Source organism: Hemitrygon akajei, chromosome 21 (genome assembly GCF_048418815.1).
Source record: "Hemitrygon akajei chromosome 21, sHemAka1.3, whole genome shotgun sequence".
NCBI lineage: Eukaryota > Metazoa > Chordata > Chondrichthyes > Myliobatiformes > Dasyatidae > Hemitrygon > Hemitrygon akajei.
The window spans coordinates 27,468,731-27,487,223 of record NC_133144.1 but is presented as its reverse complement, the minus strand read 5'-3'; the positions used below and the strand labels follow the sequence as shown (position 1 = coordinate 27,487,223).

The 18,493-nt window shown below is 40.2% G+C and overlaps 1 protein-coding gene across 2 annotated transcripts in view; it reads left to right on the top strand.

The window, feature by feature from the left end:
- Positions 1 to 18,493, top strand: part of LOC140714176 (secretory carrier-associated membrane protein 5) — a 366,120-nt gene that overhangs the window by 313,241 nt on the left and 34,386 nt on the right. For both annotated transcript variants that reach the window (XM_073025052.1, XM_073025051.1), the window contains exons 2-3: positions 7,962 to 8,020; positions 10,472 to 10,591. In XM_073025052.1, the coding sequence (XP_072881153.1) occupies positions 8,014 to 8,020; positions 10,472 to 10,591 (127 nt within the window). In that variant the 5' untranslated portion in view covers positions 7,962 to 8,013. The remainder of the gene's footprint in view (positions 1 to 7,961; positions 8,021 to 10,471; positions 10,592 to 18,493) is intronic.

The window sequence follows — 18,493 nt, the reverse complement described above, 5'->3', positions numbered from 1 at the left end:
ACTCTCTGAGTAAAGAAGTACCCCCTCGTGTTACCCCTAACCTTTTTCCCCTTAACTCTCAACTCATGTCCTCCTGTTCGAATCTCCCCTACTCTCGATGGAAAAAGCCTATCTGCGTCAACTCTATCTATCCCCCTCATAATTTTAAATACCTCTATCAAGGCCCCCTCAACCTTCTACGCTCCAAAGAATAAAGACCTAACTTGTTCAACCTTTCTCTGTAACTTAGGTGCTGAAACCCAGGTAACATTCTTGTAAATCTCCTCTGTACTCTCTCTATTTTGTTGACATCTTTCCTATAATTCAGTGACCAGAACTGTACACAATACTCCAAATTTGGCCTCACCAATGCCTTGTACAATTTTAACATTACATCCCAACTCCTATACTCAATGCTCTGATTTATAAAGGCCAGCATACTAAAAGCTGGTTCTCTTGAAATGAATGTTAACATAAATCCAGGGAATTTGATCAATTTATCTGTGAATTTTTATTTGTGAATCAGAAGTTCCTTTACCCCCCACCACGGTAGAGCCCAAAAACAGGGAAAATTGTAAAGCATGAAAAACTAAAAATTCAAAACTGAAATGCCAGCAGTTCAAAAGTATTCACCACCCTTTGCTCAGTACTTGGTTAAACCACCTTTTGCACAGCTAGTAGTCTTTTTGGATAAGATTCTATTAGATTTGCAGCACCTCATGGAGCAACATTCGCCCATTCCTCCTTGCAAAATGGCTTGAGCAGTGCCAGGTTAGTTGGGATGCGGCAGTGGACAACAATCTTCAGGACTTGATAGAGATTTTCGATTGGGTTAAGGTCAGGATTTAGACCGGGCCACTCAAGAACATCAATTTTCTTCATTTGAAGCCAGTCCATTATTGTTTTGGCAGTGTGCTTTGAGTCACTGTCCTGCTGAAATACTAACTACCTCCCCAGTTTAAGCTTTCTGGCAGAGGGTAGCAGGTTTTTATCCAGGATCTCTATGTATTTAGCAGCATTCATCTTCTCATCAATCCTGGCCTGATTTCCAGTCACTGCTGCTGAAAAGCATTCCCATAGCATGATCAACATGTACAAAAGCTGGATGAACTCAGCAGGTCGGGCAGCATCCGTTGAAATGAGCAGTCAACGAAATGAGCATCTCTCCCATTTCCTGCACATCGGCCCTCACCCCATCCACCTGCCACCCCACTAAGGATAGGGTTCTCCTTGTCCTTACCTACCACCCCACCAGCCTCCAGGTCCAACGTATAATTCTCCGTAACTTCCTCCATCTCCAACGGGATCCCACTACCAAGCACATTTTTCCCTCTTCCCTCCCCTTTCTGCTTTTCGCAGGGATCGCTCCCTACGCGACTCCCTTGTCCACTCGTCCCCCCCATCCCTTCCCACCGATCTCCCTCCTGGCACTTATCCTTGTAAGCGGAATAAGTGCTACACCTGCCCTTACACTTCCTCCCTCACCACCATTCAGGGCCCCAGACAGTCCTTCCAGGTGAGGTGACACTTCACCTGTGAGTCGGTTGGTGTGGTATACTGCGTCCGGTGCTCCCGGTGTGGCCTTTTATATATTGGTGAGACCCGACACAGACTGGGAGACCGTTTCGCTGAACACCTATGCTCGGTCTGCCAGAAAAAGCAGGATCTCCCAGTGGCCACACATTTTAATTCCACGTCCCATTCCCATTCTGATATGTCTATCCATGGCCTCCTCTACTGTCAAAATGAATCCAAACTCAGGTTGGAGGAACAACACCTTATATACCGGCTGGGTAGCCTCCAACCTGATGGCATGAACATTGACTTCCCTAACTTCTGTTAATGCCTCTCCTCCCCTTCTTACCCTATCCCTGACATATTTAGTTTGTTTGCCTGTACTCCATCTCCCTCTGCTGTTCCCCCCCCCCTTTCGTTCTCCCAAGGCCTCCTGTCCCATGATCCTTTCCCTTCTTCAGCTCTGTATCACTTTCGCCAATCGCCTTTCCAGCTCTTCCAGCTTCATCCCACCCCCTCCGGTCTTCTCCTATCATTTTGCATTTCCCCCTCCCCCCCACTACTTTCAAACCTCTTACTCATACAAGTGTATGGGACATTGGAAAAAATGTTGAATTTCCCCATGGGGATGAATAAAGTATCTATCTATCTATCTATCTATCTATCTTTCCTTTCGGTTAGTCCTGATGAAGGGTCTCGGCCCAAAACGTCGACAGCGCTTCTCCCTATAGATGCTGCCTGGCCTGCTGTGTTCCACCAGCATTTTGTGTGTGTTGTTGTTTGAATTTCCAGCATCTGCAGATTTCCTTGTGTTGAGTCAATGTTTCGGGCTGAGACCCTTCGTCAGGACTACTAAAGTTCTATTTTAGTCTCATCTGACCACAAGACCAACTACCACATCTTTACTGCATCTTCTAAGTAAAACTCTGTAAAGTCTTTATGAGCAAGGAGCATTTTGTGGCACGTGTTGAGATTATTATTTTCAAACTGCTGACATTTCAGTTTTTGAATGTTTAGTTTTTCATGCTTTACTATTTTCCGTCTTTTTCGGACACTATAATGAAAAGAGGAGCCTGTGATTCACAGATAAAACTTCTCAGTTAAATTGATCATAATCCCTTTTTGTAATACTCATTTATGTGAACAAGGCATTTGGGATGCTTACTCTTACAAGGCACTGTATATATCTGTAGCATTAACAACTGGGGGCAGGGTGGGTTAATTCTTTGTCAATGACTGCTTTAAAAAGTGGTGCTTCAACTGATTTAATTTCTCGGTGCATTTTTTTTTAGTAAAATCCCTTGATGTTCCTATTTCCTTGCCATTGTCTGTCTGGTACAATCATTAAGGTTTGTGAATGAAATGGGTTAAATCACTACAACAGTCTTTGTTCACAGGGATGGCAACCCTCTTTTCCAAGAAAACTCTCACCAAATAGTATGCTTGATATCAGACTAAGAATTATTTTCAAGGACTTTATTGCACACAGATCAAGTTGCTTTGCCCTGCCCATAGAATCTACTAAGTAGGATTAGTACAAAGCCATTGGGTTCTGTAAGTACTTCTAAGTGCTCGCACATGAACAGATGTTAAATATAACCAGATTAATTGTATTTTGTGGTTTTGATTATTAACTACCATGCTTGTTTAAAAATCATATATGGAGTTGCATAGCAAGCAATCTTAATTCAGAAATAGATAAATAGCAGTATTTAAAGAGGGACATACAGAGATTAGGATTAAGTTTTAAAAACAAATTCTGCGGATGCTGGAAATTCAGAGTAACACAGTGTTGGAGGAACTCAATAGGTTAGGCAGCATCTCTGGAAAAGAATACAGTTGATGTTTTGAGACAAAACCTTTAATGTGACTGGGAAGGGAAGGGGGGAGGAATAAGAATAAGGTGGGGAGAAGGGAAGGAGTAAAGCTTAGGTAACAGGTAAAGCCAGGTAAGGATGGGTGGGGGAGGGGGGTGAAGTGAGAAGCTGGGAGGTGATTGGTGCAGAAGGTGAAGTGCTAAAGAAATAGGAATCTGATTGGAGAGGAGGATTAAGACTGCTTTTCTGCTTTGTTTTTTTCCCCAGTAGCAGAAGCAGGCTGCAAGGAAGGGTTCTAAGGATGGAGCAGAGGAAGTGATACAGTGAAAGGCTGGGCAAGTGTAATTAGGAGTCATGTCTTAATAGAAGTAGCTGCTAATAGAGTATGGCAAATACGGTAAAACTGCAGTACAACAATCGGCTGTCTTTCCATTTGGAAATCCAAATTGTTGGGCATTTGACTTGCCAGGAATTGTATGCCATTCTCCTTACAGACTTACCAAGACCTTGGTTCCAATGCTCCTTTTACACTTGGCAATTTCACTAGGAATTTTATTGTCAAATCATAAACACAAAAAAAGTGAGCTTTAGTGGCCACTGAACTGCCACCAACAAAGTTGATTGGGCTGGATTATTGGGAATTTTACAATATTTTTTATTGAAACATAGAATGTCCAGCACAGAAACAAGCTGTTTGGCCCATCTGGTCTGTTCCAGTATTTGTACTGTGAAAACCAAAATTTCCTGAGTATCAGTATGGTCACACACTGTATTTTGCACAGAAACAAGAAGTGTTGAGTACAGAAACAGGCCTTTTGTGCCTGCTACACTAATTCTACTTGTCCTCTAGAATTGATATAAAGACACAGACTTGCAGTACCCCAAAGACTACTCATTCACCCGGTAATTCGACATACCATAGCCTTGCTTTGTCTCCCTAATAAGGGAAGAAGAGGTGTCCCCATTTCACAGTGAGAGGGGAGACATAATAAACATCTTGCTGGTATACGATGTTAAATGCCTACTATGTTGCTTTTTCCACGCTCTGTGCCCAGAGCCCAGAGAGTGGCCCCAGAAAGGCTCGGGTCTCTGGACACACAGCCCAAGGCAGCTAACCTGCTGCTTCTGATGTTCTGTGTTCTCCTGCGACGCCTCAGTCAGGGGCACCGGCCTAGAATCAGCCTATCTCCAGAGCCACGAATATGCGGCACCCTGAAGGCATGCTAGTCTTCCAGGACATGTCCTTGGGATATCAAAAAGTGACCAATCGCAAGGCCCTGAGAGTGGGTCCCATTCCTGCAAAGAACTGAAGAAGTAGATGTCCATGCCATCGGATTGGAGGTCATGGATAGACATATGAAAATAGGAAGTGGAATTAAAATGGGTGGCTACTGGGAGATCCAGCTTCTTCTGGCAGACAGAGCGTAGGCGCCCGGCAAAGTGGTCTCCCAGTCTATGTCTGGTCTCACTGATATATAAGGGGCCACACTAGGAGCACCAGACACAGTATATGACCCGAACAGATTCACAGGTGAAATGTCACCTTACCTGGATGGACTGTTTGGGGCCATTTCCTACACCTCCCTCCCCTTTTTTTGATCTCTCTGTCTTTGTGTCTGGAGACAGCTTATCCACTATTATAAACGCACAGACTCTCACAACTACCTGGACTATACCTCTTCCCACCCTGTTACTTGTAAAAACACCATCCCCTTCTCAATTCCTCTGTCTCTGCCGCATCTGCTCTCAGGTTGACACTTTTCATTCCAGAATGAAGGAGATGTCATCCTTCAAAGAAAGGGGTTTCCCTTCCTCCACCATCAATACTGCCCCAACCACATCTCTTCCATTTCACGCACGTCTGCTCCCACTCCATCCTCCTGTTGCCCTACCAGGGGTAGAGTTCCTCGTCCTCACCTACCACCCCACCAGCCTCTGCGTCCAGCACATAATTAACCACAACTTCTGCTATCTTCAATGGGATCCCACCACCAAGCACATCTTTCCCTCCCCCTGCCCCCAATTTCTACAGGCATGGCTCCCTACTTGACTCCCAAACAGTCCTTCCGGGTGAGGTGACACTTCACCTGTGAGTCTGTTTGAGTCAAGTACTGTGTCCAGTGCTCCTGGTAGATCGGAAGAGACCGCTTCCCAGAGCATCTATATTCTGTCCATCAGAAGAAGCATGATCTCTCAGTAGCTAACCATTTTAATTCCACTTCCTATTTCCTTCCATGGACTCCTCTACTTGTCCCAATGAGGCCACACTCAGGTTGGAAAAACAACACCTTGTATTCCGTCTGGGTAGCCACCAACCTGATGGCATGAACATCAATTTCTCGAACTTCAGATAATGCCCCCCCCTTCACCATTTCCCATCCCCTTTCCCTCTCACCTTATCTCCTTGCCTGTCCTTTGCTGGTGCAAAAGGACCAGCCTGGTCTGGTGCTCCTCCCTTCCCCCTTTCTTTCTTCCATAGCCTTCTGTCCTCTCCTATTAGATTCCCCCTTCTCCGATTTTCCCTTCCCCCCCCCTCCCTTTCTCCAGTCCTATATCTTTCACCAATCAATTGCCCAACTCTTTACTTCACCCCACCCCCTCCCGGTTTCACCTATCAACTTGTGTTTCTCCCTCCTCTCCGCCCACCTTTTAACTCTGCTTTTCATTTTTTTTCTCCAGTCCCTGCTGAAGGGTCTCAGCCTGAAATGTTGACTGTATTCTTTTTTTCCCCCCTGTTGATGCTGCCTGCCCTGCTGAGTTCCTCCAGCATTTTGTGTGTGTTGCTTGGATTTCCAGCATCTACAGATTTTCTCTTGTTTGTAATTGTATTTTGGTACTGATTTGGAATAGTGAAATTTGAGTTAGAATGTTTATTTAATTCCGATCGCATATACATCCGCAGTCCCGATCGGAGAACGTGACATAGCGGACGTAGCCAATCTCGTATCGTGTGTCTCTTTTGTGTAGTAGCGTTATCTCTCTGTTTAATGTTCTTTCGAAAATATTACCTTCATGGCTTCCAAACACAGCAAAACCACTCCTAGTGATAGCAGCAGCAAGAGGCAAAGGAAAAGTATTGATTTGGAAGTGAAACAAAAGGTTATTAAATAACATGAAAGTGGAAAACCAGTGATTGCTATTGCCCGGGATTTAGGCATGTTGCACTCGACAATCACGATGATCCTGAAAAACAAAGAAAAAGTTCTCGAAACTGTTAAAGGATCGGCTTCACTGAAAACTTCAAGGCTCACAAAAGTACGAGAGGGACCTATATCGGATTTGGAGAAATTCCTAATGACATATTCCTGAAGAAGCCAACACTTCCTGAAGAAGTGGAACACAGTGAGGAAGTTGAGAACAGTGTGGATGATCCTTATCCTCTTTGATAAATTGTGTGTGATATAGGCTTAGAAAGTGTTTACATAAAAGGTTAAAAAGTGAAAAAAATTAAAAAGTTTAAAATGAAATAAAAAATTATAGTGTACAGGCAGTCCCCGGGTTACGTACGAGTTCCATTCCTAAGTCCGTCTTTAAGTCGGATTTGTACATAAGTTGGAACAAGAACATCCGGTATTTAGCGTCAGTTAGTCAAAGGTTTGTCGTAGTATATAGTATATATTTTACTTTTCTATGCATATAAAACACTTCAGAAACATATGTATTCCAATAATTAAACCACTGCGTTGCTTAGTAATAATCGTAGCTTTCATTGGAGCTGGACCTTTCACATGCTCCATTATTCTCACTTTATCCGTTATCCTTTAAAATTGTTCCAATCATTGGAATCATTCCAATTCCTAACGCTTTTCCAATGACCGATGGCGTTTTACCTCTTTTCATACGCTTTATTATTTCCATTTTATTTTCAATTGCGATCACTTCCCATCAATCGAACAGAAACACTGAGGGCGGCTGGTCCCAAGCTCCGCTGGGTCCTAAGGACCACCGCATTGAGTCAGGCTAAATGGGACAGGTGTGCTGGGTTTGGGTATTTGATCCTCCATAATATTCCGCTTGGGAATTTAAACTGGAGGTGGCAGTGTTTTTTTTTTTACGACGTCGAGTTGCGAGCTTGACATCAACCCGGCAAGGGAGCGGTCTGTCACTGGATCGAACTGGGAAACCTCTGTTCTTGAGCCCGGCGCTGATCTCACTGCACCACCAGCCAACTGGAATTGGGGGGGGGGGGGGGGTCAGGGTGAATCTTACTAAGAAAAATTTAAGCCAAATACAAAGTTAAACACTCAACACAGTGTCAACGGCAACGACTTAAAATGGCGGACAGTGTCGCGATCTGACTTAAAATGGCGGACTGTGTTCTCCTTGGTTCGTAAGTACAAATTGTCCGTAGGTCGGACGTTCGTAACTCAGGGACTACCTGTATACCGTTTTAATGTAAGTTGGCTATGTAGTCGACACAGGTACACTACAGTATTCCATATAGGTTTGCTAAGTATATAATATGGTGTTTGCACAACGTCCAAATCACATAACATCTGATTTCACAGAATGTATCATGGATGCTAAACGACACATACCTGTAACTGTAATTTGCAGTGAAATGATTTGTGATAGTTAAGTACATTTTATGATTCAACTGGAATTCTGATTTGGCTCTTGTATTTCATAGCCTTTTTTTTTGTTTTATAGGTTGGAACGTGTAACTTACTTCAAAAGGCAGAACGCAGATACTATTTAAAGTATGGCAGGTATGGGTATATATTGTAAGTCATGTTCAATTTCCTGAAAATAATCTACATTTCCTGGAAGCACAAAGGACTAAATAATCGTAAAGTAGCATTTGACATAACTTGCATCTCACATTAAATGCAAATTTTACACTCAGTGGCCACTTTATTAGGCACACCTCATTAATCCAAATATCTAATCTGCTATTAATGAGGTAGCAATTTGTTGCATAAAAGCATGCAGACATGATCAAGAGGTTCAGTTGATGTTCAGACCAAACATCGGAATGGGGAAGAAATGTGATCTAAGTGACTTTTGATTGTGGAATGACTGCTGCTGCCATTTGGGGTGGTTTGAGTATATCAGAAACTTCTGATCTCCTGGTCTTTTCACACTACAGTCTCTGGAGTTTACTAAGAATACTACAAAAAAAGCCATTGAGTAGTGGCTGTAAAGGAGAAAATGCCTTGTTAAAGAGAGGGGTTGGAGTGGAATGACCGGACTGGTTCAAGCTGACAGGAAGGCAACAGTAACTCAGATAACTACACATTACAACAGTGGAGTGCAGAAGAGCATCTCCAAACACAGAATATGTCAAACCTCGAAGTGGATAGGCTATAGCAGCAGAAGACCACAGTGGATTCCACTCCTGTACCTAATAAAGTGGCTACTGAGTTCATGTCTAATACTTGCTGTGAAGCTTAAATAAGTTTTTTAAATTTATTTTCTCCCAGTTACTTGCTCCCTAAGCATAATTGAAATGTTTGCAAATTGTACTGCTTGCATTCAGTTGCAGTCACGTGAGACCTTTGAATATTTCAATCTAATTTGCTCTCCTGTTTCCTGAACTACTGCTATCCCCAAGAGCCAGAAATTATGTTGATTACTCAGAGGGGAGTTGACTTTTAAATTGGTGGCAGCACTTATTCTTTTATTGCATGTTTTCTACATAGAGTGAGCACTTCAAACAAAACATTTCCTGGGAGTTTCCAGTTCTTCAGTGCTTAGTCAACAGAAACTGCCACTTAAATTACTACATTGTACAAAACTCTTATCTATGTTTATTCATACAAAAGTATACTTGAAGTTTTTTTGATGGTTTAAAAACAAACCACATGAGATGCCATGTGGCAATTTCTCTCTAGTGATCGCTGTGTAATATATCCCTTTATATATTTTGGAATTAATTATCTACACTACTGTAATTTTGGTTTCATTTTTTAAATGCTGAATGTGCTTAGTATATCATGCCAAGTAAAACTGGAATCAATATTCTGCATTTTATTCCATGTTCACAATTGTATTTCTGCTTCTGAACAATGCAGCACTAACCACAACTGCACTAAAGTCATGTAAATTGATGATATCCCACTTTTATCATTAGAACAGTTTTGAAAACTTGAAAGCATCTTTGCAGGAAATGCTCTGTTCCTAATGTGGCCAATAAACTTATGAATTCAAGTTTTGTCATTGCTGTGCTAATTAATTTTATTTTCATCACTGTTCACCAATTGTACCACATACATTATTTTTTGATGTTTCTTTCTTCTTCACTGTGCTGACAAAAATTTAATTTTCATTCTATTTTCAGTGTTCTGAAACATAATTATCAGTGCTTCTGCTCTATATCCATGGCAAATGACATAATAAACACAAAAAATAACACACTAATTCCTTTAACTCAATTTATCTCACTACCCCTTCAGTGCTTCTTGTGTCAGCTTGAGGATCTGTCAAGAATATCTTGGTTCTCGATCTCGCAGTTTCAGACTTTATAGAATTGCAATATAGTAAAGTGACATCATACTTCCCTTGGCCTTGCTCACCTAATGGTACTTGGTGTCCTCAAACAAATGATTTGCTGGGACCTACCTAATGATTTTGAGAACCATTAGCAGATCTGATATATACCCTTGTGCAGAGATGGCCCTTCTAATCAGTGATTTTCCTTGTTTTGTTCCTGTCATAACTCAGCAGTTGCATCATGATGTAAATATTTAGTGGATGAATTAAAATAATTGCTGGATAATTGGATAGAGGAGGCACAAGACAAAACAGCTGAGATGAGCAAACAAGAAATTTCTCAGTTCATTTGAAATCACTGGAGCAGGTAAAAGTGATATTAAGGGTAGAGAAAATGAAGATTCTTCAACAGGGCTGAAAGAGAAAGGAAAATGGGACTGGCTTAGTTGGACATATTACTTGGCATGGACAAGTTGGTGCAAAAGGCTTGTTTCCATTCTTTATGCCTCAGAAAATATAATCCTATAAGAGTATGTATGATAGATTGAGAGAATTCCCATGAAATCATGATAGGGCATGTAACATAATTTGAAAGAGTAATAGCCTGTTCTAAATGTGTTTTAACAGCATAGCATAAGATCTACCTGTTTATTAATGAGTGTCAAATATTTGAATTGTTTTAACCATATTTAATGTGATATTAAGAGGAACTGTTTTTTGTCTTCCAGAGAACAATTTTCCCCCTCTCCCAAAGTTCATTCCATTGAAGCCATGTTTTTACCAGGATTTTAATGAGATTCCAGATCAACATCGTGTCCTGGCAAAACGCATATACTATCTGTGGATGTGTGAGTACAGAAGCTATATCCCAGTTGAATTGAATGCACTCTAGATGTGACGTGCACCTTTGTAACATATCTCTAAACTTCCAAACATTGTTACAACTCTTTTAGTTCCACATGCATACTTGAAGTGGCATTACTATTGGCTTTTGATATTTCAAAACTCATCAAATATCTTTACATAATTGTTTCTAAATTGTTTTAAGTCTTTCAGTGTTAACTTTTACTGTCATATGTTGAAGTTAAAATATACCTACTAGGCCATTTGGCTCAGTAGCATGTACTGAACCTTTCCAAATTCAGATCCAACAAATATAGAGATTTCGATTCCATCTATATGGATTTGAATTTTTCTAGGCTAGGGAGTGGTTTTGGCTTCTGACTCAAAATAAGTATGAGGTCCCAATTTAAAAAAAAAACTCCACAGTCTAGTTAACATTGGTATTTTATTATGAGAAAACCTGGTAAGATCTGTGCATGTTTGTCAAATTATGTAATTAAGAGAATTGCCTTTGTGAAGCTCCCTCTGCATCAAAATTGGAAGAGTTGATGCTAGCTACATGGGAAACTGGAAACATTATTCTAATTGCTAGCTAGGTGTTTATAATTTCATTCAATACAATGTCTAATATATTCTGCAAAAAAAATCAATGAAGCTTTTCGGAACTTAATGTTAACAAGGGCTTTAAGTGTGATTTCATGGGATTTTTGAATACTGCCAAATGTTGCCTGGTCACACTTGATCTGTGTTCACTAAGGAAGAGGATTTTGTAATTAGAAAATTCAGAGATGAGGATGACATTGTCTACTCATAGTGATCACATCTAGGACTTCTGGAAATTAGCAAATGGATAAATGGCCTGTTTGCTAGTCTCATGGGTCGGATGTGAACTCTTGGCAGTGAGTTGCAATGGAAATGTTTGAGACCTCTGTCACATCACGGATTACCCATCACTACTACTTGCCCAAAAATAAAATACTGTATTTAATTTTAGTCCCGTCATGTGCACACATTGGCTACTTTATTAGATACACCTGTACAGTTGCTCATTAATGCAAGTATCTAATCAACATGTCACGTGGCAGCAACTCGATGCATAATAGCATGCGGACATGCCCAAGAGGTTCAGATGTGGTTCAGTCCAAGTGTCAGAATTGGGAAGAAATGTGATCTAAGAGACTTTAACAGTGGTGTGATTGTTAGTTGCAGGTGGGGTGGTTTGAGTATCTCAGAAACTACTGATCTCCTGGGATTTTTATGCACAACAGTCTCTAGAGTTTAAAGAGAACGGTGTGAAAAACAAAGCATTCAGTGAGGGCAATGCTGTGGGTGAAAATGCCTTGGTAATGAGAGGTCAGAGGACTGGTTCAAGCAGATAAGAAGACAGTAACTCAAGTGACCATGCATTACAGCAGAGGTATGCAGAAGAGCATCTCTGAACACAGAACACATCAGACCTTGAAGTGGATAGGCTATAGCAGCAGAAGACCAAACATGCACTAAGTGTCTACTTTATTGGATACAGAAAGTACCTAATAAAGTGGATATTCCATGTAAGTGCAGCCCAAATTCTCTCTTATCTGTGCGTTTGGTGTTAGCCCCTCGAAGATCAATGGAAAATTTGTGTGTGCTCATTAAAGACAATCAAATAATCTGACAGCTTTAAGTAAAGAGCCTGAATGCAAGATATTCTGCAGATGCTAGAAGTCCAAAGCAACACATACACAATGCTGGAGAAACTCAGCAGGTCCAACAGCATCTATGGACAAGAATAAACAATCATTTCGGGTTGAGACCCTTCATCAGAACACATTGAATGAAGGGTGTCAGCCCAAAATGTCAAGTGTTTATTCATCTCTGTGGATACTGCCTGACCTTTTTTTGAGTTCCTCTAGCATTTTCTGTGAGGTAAAGAGCCTGGACAAGTTTCTCCTTTGCTTTAATGCCTAGTGTCTTTATAAGTTTTATATTTTTCTTAAAGTGGATAGGCATGCATTAATTTCATCATTTACAGATGAACTAAAATTTATCATTTGTTTTGCCAAGATTGTTTCCACAAAACCTTTCTAGGGTTTTATTTTAAATGTTTTATTTTAAATATATTTGCTGTGAGCAAATATAAACACATTGCACTGAATTATTGAAATGCACTATAATTCAGTGAACAGCCATAGAGATACCAAATAAAATAATCTAACAAAGAACTAGAGTTTAGTGTGCTATCAGAGTACAAAGGTAGTTTGTACTTCCAGTTGTCTTTCTACACGAGAGTTAAATTAGTGAATCAAATAACATTGTGGATTTTTTGTGAAGCATGGAAATATAAATCACAGGAGGAGGATGTTGATCCCACTGTAGTAATGCTAGCCAGAAAGGACCTTTTCATCCCAATCCTCATTACCAGCTTCCAGTCAACAGCCTTGCTAGTTAAGCACCACTTGAAGGTACAACTTCTACCTACCATTCTTCCAGGTAGAGGTGCCTTGAATATTTCAACAAAAGCATGGAAATGTATAACATTTGGTATAAAACTTTTATATATAGTAGCAGTGATTCATATAAAATATTGCTTGTTCAGTGGTTGATCCATGTTAAATTGACAATTTTCTCCAGTGAGCTCATGGGAGCTTGAATAATGAATGTGCATTTATGAATTTGATACAGTTACTTCTCCAGGAAAACCGGGAAGCACATTTGTTGTAGCAGGGAATACAAACAGCAACACTGTCAATAATCAAGTATTCTGGTACAAGTGATGCGGATTGAGAAGGAATCTTGTGGCTAGGGAGCAAAGAGAACTCTGCTGCTCTTTTTGCAGAGACACTTGGGAGTACTTTTGACTGAAATTTAGCAACTTCAGCAATGCTCTCCACTACATAGGCATGAGCCCAAGTTTTGTGCAAAATAAAAAATCAGAATCCAGTTTATTAATGACGTACATAATTGATTTTTTTCTTTTTTTAAACAGTACAGTGGGATTATCTTGGAATGCAGACCCAGCTTTTTGTTGTGGCAAGAGTGTGGCAAGCTATGGCAGAATGTGAAATACATCTAAGTTCATTATTCCATTTGATGTCTTGCTTTAACTAGGTTAATTTGTTAGGATTGTGTGACTGCTAATTTTGGTTTGAATGATGCAAGCCAAATAAACTGTTCCAGTTTCAGCATTAATACTCGGGTGCACTCCAGTCATTTATCTATCGATTCAAAAGTCAAAATATGACCCAAATCATTAAATTCACATTTGTTTGTTAGTTATATATCAGTCAAAAAAGTGCTGGGGGAACTCAGTGGGTCAGACAGCAACTGTAGAGGAAAATACATATTTAACAATTTGGGTCAAGTCCAGGTGAAAGGTCTTGATTGTCCATTTCTCGCCACTGATACTGCTTGACCCACTGAGTTCCTCCAGCACCTCTTCCATGTTGCCTCAGATCCCAGCATCTGTAGACTCTTGTGTCTCTAGTTATGTAGCATCTCAGTTAATGTAATAATTGTGCTACATTTGTTTTAAAATGGGATATAGCACGCAAAAGAGGGAAATAATATGAAAGTTATTCTAAACAAATTGATCAATTACAATATTTTCTATTAATTTGCCCCTTAAATTTCTTATCCCTTTTAATTTTACGAGTCAAATTTCTGTTAGTTGGATTCAAAATGATAAGGGATTAATATAGATGGGTATTTGATGATTGACATGAACTAGCAAGGCTAAAGAGCCTGCTGTAAGTCTCTATCATAGAGAGAGAAGATTAATGAAAGCAATATATTATCTTTCAAAACATTAGATATTTAATATGGTTTAATCAGAGTTTTGATATTTGCCTTGAAAACCATAACTATGTGCTTACTACAAAATTTTGTTTTTAAATCAAGATTTTGCACTTTTTTTCTGCTTCTCTCCCCTACACATACATTCGAATGCAGTTCATCGACTTCAGTTCAGCATTCAACACAGTCATTCCTCAGCACCTGATTGGAAAGCTGGAACTGTGAGACTTGAACAGCTCCCTCTGTAACTGGATCCTAGACTTCCTGACTGGGAGACCTCAGTCAGTCCGGATCAGTCCTCCAGGACCAGGGTCCTGGAGGAACGTTGTTTCGTTTTTACTGTGTTCTGTACCAGCAGTGACTTGACTATCCCGACTATTCAGTTTTTCCTTTTGTTGTCTAAAGTTAAGCTAACAAACTTAATTAACACCATCACACTTAGCACGGGGGGCTCCCCAGGGCTGTGTGCTCAGTCCACTGCTGTTCACTCTGCTGACCCGTGACTGTGCAGCAATACACAGCTCAAATCACATCATCAAGTTCACTGATGACACGACTGTGGTGGGTCTCATCAGCAAGTCAACGACGAGTCAGCTTACAGAGAGGAGGTGCAGCGGCTAACAGACTGGTGCAGAGCCAACAACTTGTCTCTGAATGTGAGCAATACAAGAGATAGTTGTTGACTTCAGGAGAGCACGGAGCGACCACTCTCTGCTGAACATTGACAGCTCCTCCATTGAGATCGTTAAGAGCACCAAATTTCTTGGTGTTCACCTGGCAGAGAATCTCACCTGGTCCCTCAACACCAGCTCCATAGCCAAGAAAGCCCAGCAGCGTCTCTACTTTCTGTGAAGGCTGAGGAAAGTCCATCTCCCACTCCCCATCCTCACCACATTCTACACAGGATGTATCAACAGCATCCTGAGCAGCTGCATTGCTACCTGGTTCGGGAATTGCACTGTCTCAGATCGCAGGACCCTGCAGTGGATAGTGAGGTCAGCTGAGAAGATCATCGGGGTCTCTCTTCCCACTATTACAGACATTTACACCACGTGCTGCACCCGCAAAGCTAACGGTATTGTGAAGGACCCCACACACCCCTCACACAAACTCTTCTCCCTCCTGCCATATAGCAAAAGGTACCGAAGCATTCGGGCTCTCACGACCAGACTGTGCAACACTTTCTTCCCCCAAGCCATCCGACTCCTCAATACTCGGAGTCTAGACTGACATCTACATCATTTATTATTGTATTGTAATTTGTCCTCTACTGTGCCTGTTGTCTTGTTTATTAATTATTGTACTGCCCTGCACTGTTTGGGGCACTTCATGTAGTCCTGTGCAGGTCTGTAGTCTAGTGCAGTTTTTATGTTTTACGTAGTCTAGTGTAGCCTTGTACTGTCTCACATAGTCTAGTGTCGTTTTGTGTTGTTTCATGTAGCACCAGGGTCCTGGAGGAATGTTGTTTTGTTTTTACTGTGTACCATACCAGCAGTTTATGGTCGAAATGACAATAGACTTGACTTGACTATCCCGACTATTCAGTTTTTCCTTTTGTCTAAAGTTAAGCTAATAAATTTTGCAGTTTTGCTTTCCTTTAGTGCTCTGTTGTGGAAAGAGAGCCACAGGCACACAGCAATATTGCATAAGATGTAATAAATTGTCTTAACATTGTAAGGAGCTAGTGGGAGGGTTTGATTGGGAACTAGGTGTCCGGGGGAGAGGTAGGTTCCCTTAATAGAAATATTTTGATGGTGCTGATAATGCCACAGTAGTTGTCTTGTAGAAACAATCCTTAAAAATAGCAATAGACTGGTAAATTATCCTAAAGTTTAACCTGGTATTAGTGTCTGGGTATGCAATTACTGCTAATTACACAAACAGGAAATACCTGGGAGCTTCTGCCTTTTGTATCTTCCAGGTTTTAGTTCACTACCAACTAGAGAAGAATTAGATCTTCTATTCTTACAATCTACTGATTAATAAATATGATGTAGAAAACGGTACAGTTTAGGGTAGGAAGTATAAGCCAACCAATCTCGTCAGTATGTTGGGAAATGGTCATTATGAATAATAAAAATGATCAGGTAATTTCAAATAATAAAAGAAAGCATGACCCAATTTGTTCTCAAATGATTTTCAGAATGTTTCTGATGGATAGTAACTTTACTGTAAGAGTGATTAATGGAACAATTTAGTTCTAATTTTCAACTAGTGTATTGCTTCTTTGTTAATACATTAGTTGTCATTGTTAATTAACTGGGGAACATTCAGGATGTGAAATTCAACCTACAGCAGTAAAATGTTAAATTATGTGGACATTACAATCAATAATTAGAACAATTGAATGCAACTTATGAACATACTTCCAAAGATATTAAAACATTTATTAACACCATCAGTTTTGAACATTATGTCAAAGTACTTTTGTTAAAATATTATTTTAAATGCTCTTGTGCATGATTAAATTCTTTTTAGGCAGTCTTTCTCTGAATTATAATGTTTTTAAAAAAAACATATAATATTCACCTCCTTGGTAACACCTTCCTAGCGGACTTCATTTTGTATCACTGGCATCCGTAGAGATACTATTTTCCTTGTGTGAACTTATTCATAATGGTTTTTTTTTGTACATCACAACGTCAAAACATGCCAACATGAAATGTAATTCTAAAAGTATAAATTCACAAATTTTACCAAACTTAAAAATGGGAACCTATAATTAAATAGTGATACAATTGAGAAGGAATAGTTATATTGAATCACTAAGTCGAGGAGGAAAATGGAGAAGCTTTTATCAAAGTTATAATGGGCAGAGACCATGTGAGAAGTTGGAGAATCACAAAATAACAGCTATTTAGTCCAAAATGTCCATGCTTGTTCTTTTGAAAATTAGTTCCTCTCTGCCTTTCATCAGACCTCCTATATTAATTTTCCCTTTCATTGTTTAACTAATTCCCTTAAAGTCTTTTTTGTCCTCTGTAGGATCTGTTTTATAACACCTTTCAGGCAATACATTCCAGATTATAGCAGGCTATGTTTTGAAAGTAAACATCCTGATCTAGTTCTTTTGCAAATTCAGAATCGGGTTTAATATCACAGGCATATGTCGTGAAATTTGTTATGCGGCAGCAGTATATGTCAATACATAATAAAAACACTAAGTTACAGGAAAAAATATATATTAAAAATTAAGTAGTGCAAAAAGAGAGGAATAAGTAGTGATGTAGTTTTCATTCAGGAGTCTGATGGCAGAGATGAAAAACCTATTCCTGAATCATTGAGTATTGGCCTTCAGACTCCTTTACCTCTCCTTTGATGGTAGTGAGAAGAGGGCATGTCCTTTGTGATGAGGGTCCTTAATGATAGATGCCGTCTTTTTGACGCATTGATCCTGAAGATGACATTGATGCTAGGGAGGCTACTGCCCATGATGGAGCTAACTGAGTTTACAATTTTCTGTAGCTTATTTTGATCCTGTGCATTGCCCTTCCCTCACCCCCTCTATACTAGACAGTGATGTAGCCAGTTAAAATGCTCTTCACAGTATATCTTAGAAATTTGTGAGTGCCTCTGGTGACATACCAAATCTCCTGAAGCTCCTAATGAAATACAGCGGCCGCTGTTGTGCCACCTTTGTTACTGCATCGATATAATGGGCCCAGGATAGATTCTCAGAGACGAACTTGAAATTGCTTACTCTTTCCACTTCTGATCCCTCTGAGAACTGGTGTGTGTTCTCTCGTCTTACCCTTTCCGAGGTCCACAATTGATTCTTCAGACTTGAGTGCAACACCACTCAACCAGCTGATCTATCTTGCTCCTGTATGTCTTCTCGTCACCATCTGAAATTCAGACAACAATAGTTGTTTTGTCAGCAAATTCATAGATACCATTTGAGCTGTGTGTAGCCACACAGTCATTGGCGTAGAGAAAGTAGAGCAATGGGCTAAACACAGATCTTTGAGATGTGCCAGTGTTGATTATCAGCGAGGTAGAGTTGTTGTTTCTAATCTGCACAGACAGTGGTCTTCTGGTGAGGAAGTTCAGGATCCAGTTGCAGAAGGAAGTACAGAGACAAAGGTTTTGGAGCTTTTTGATCAAAGCAGTAGGAATGATTGTGTTAAACAATG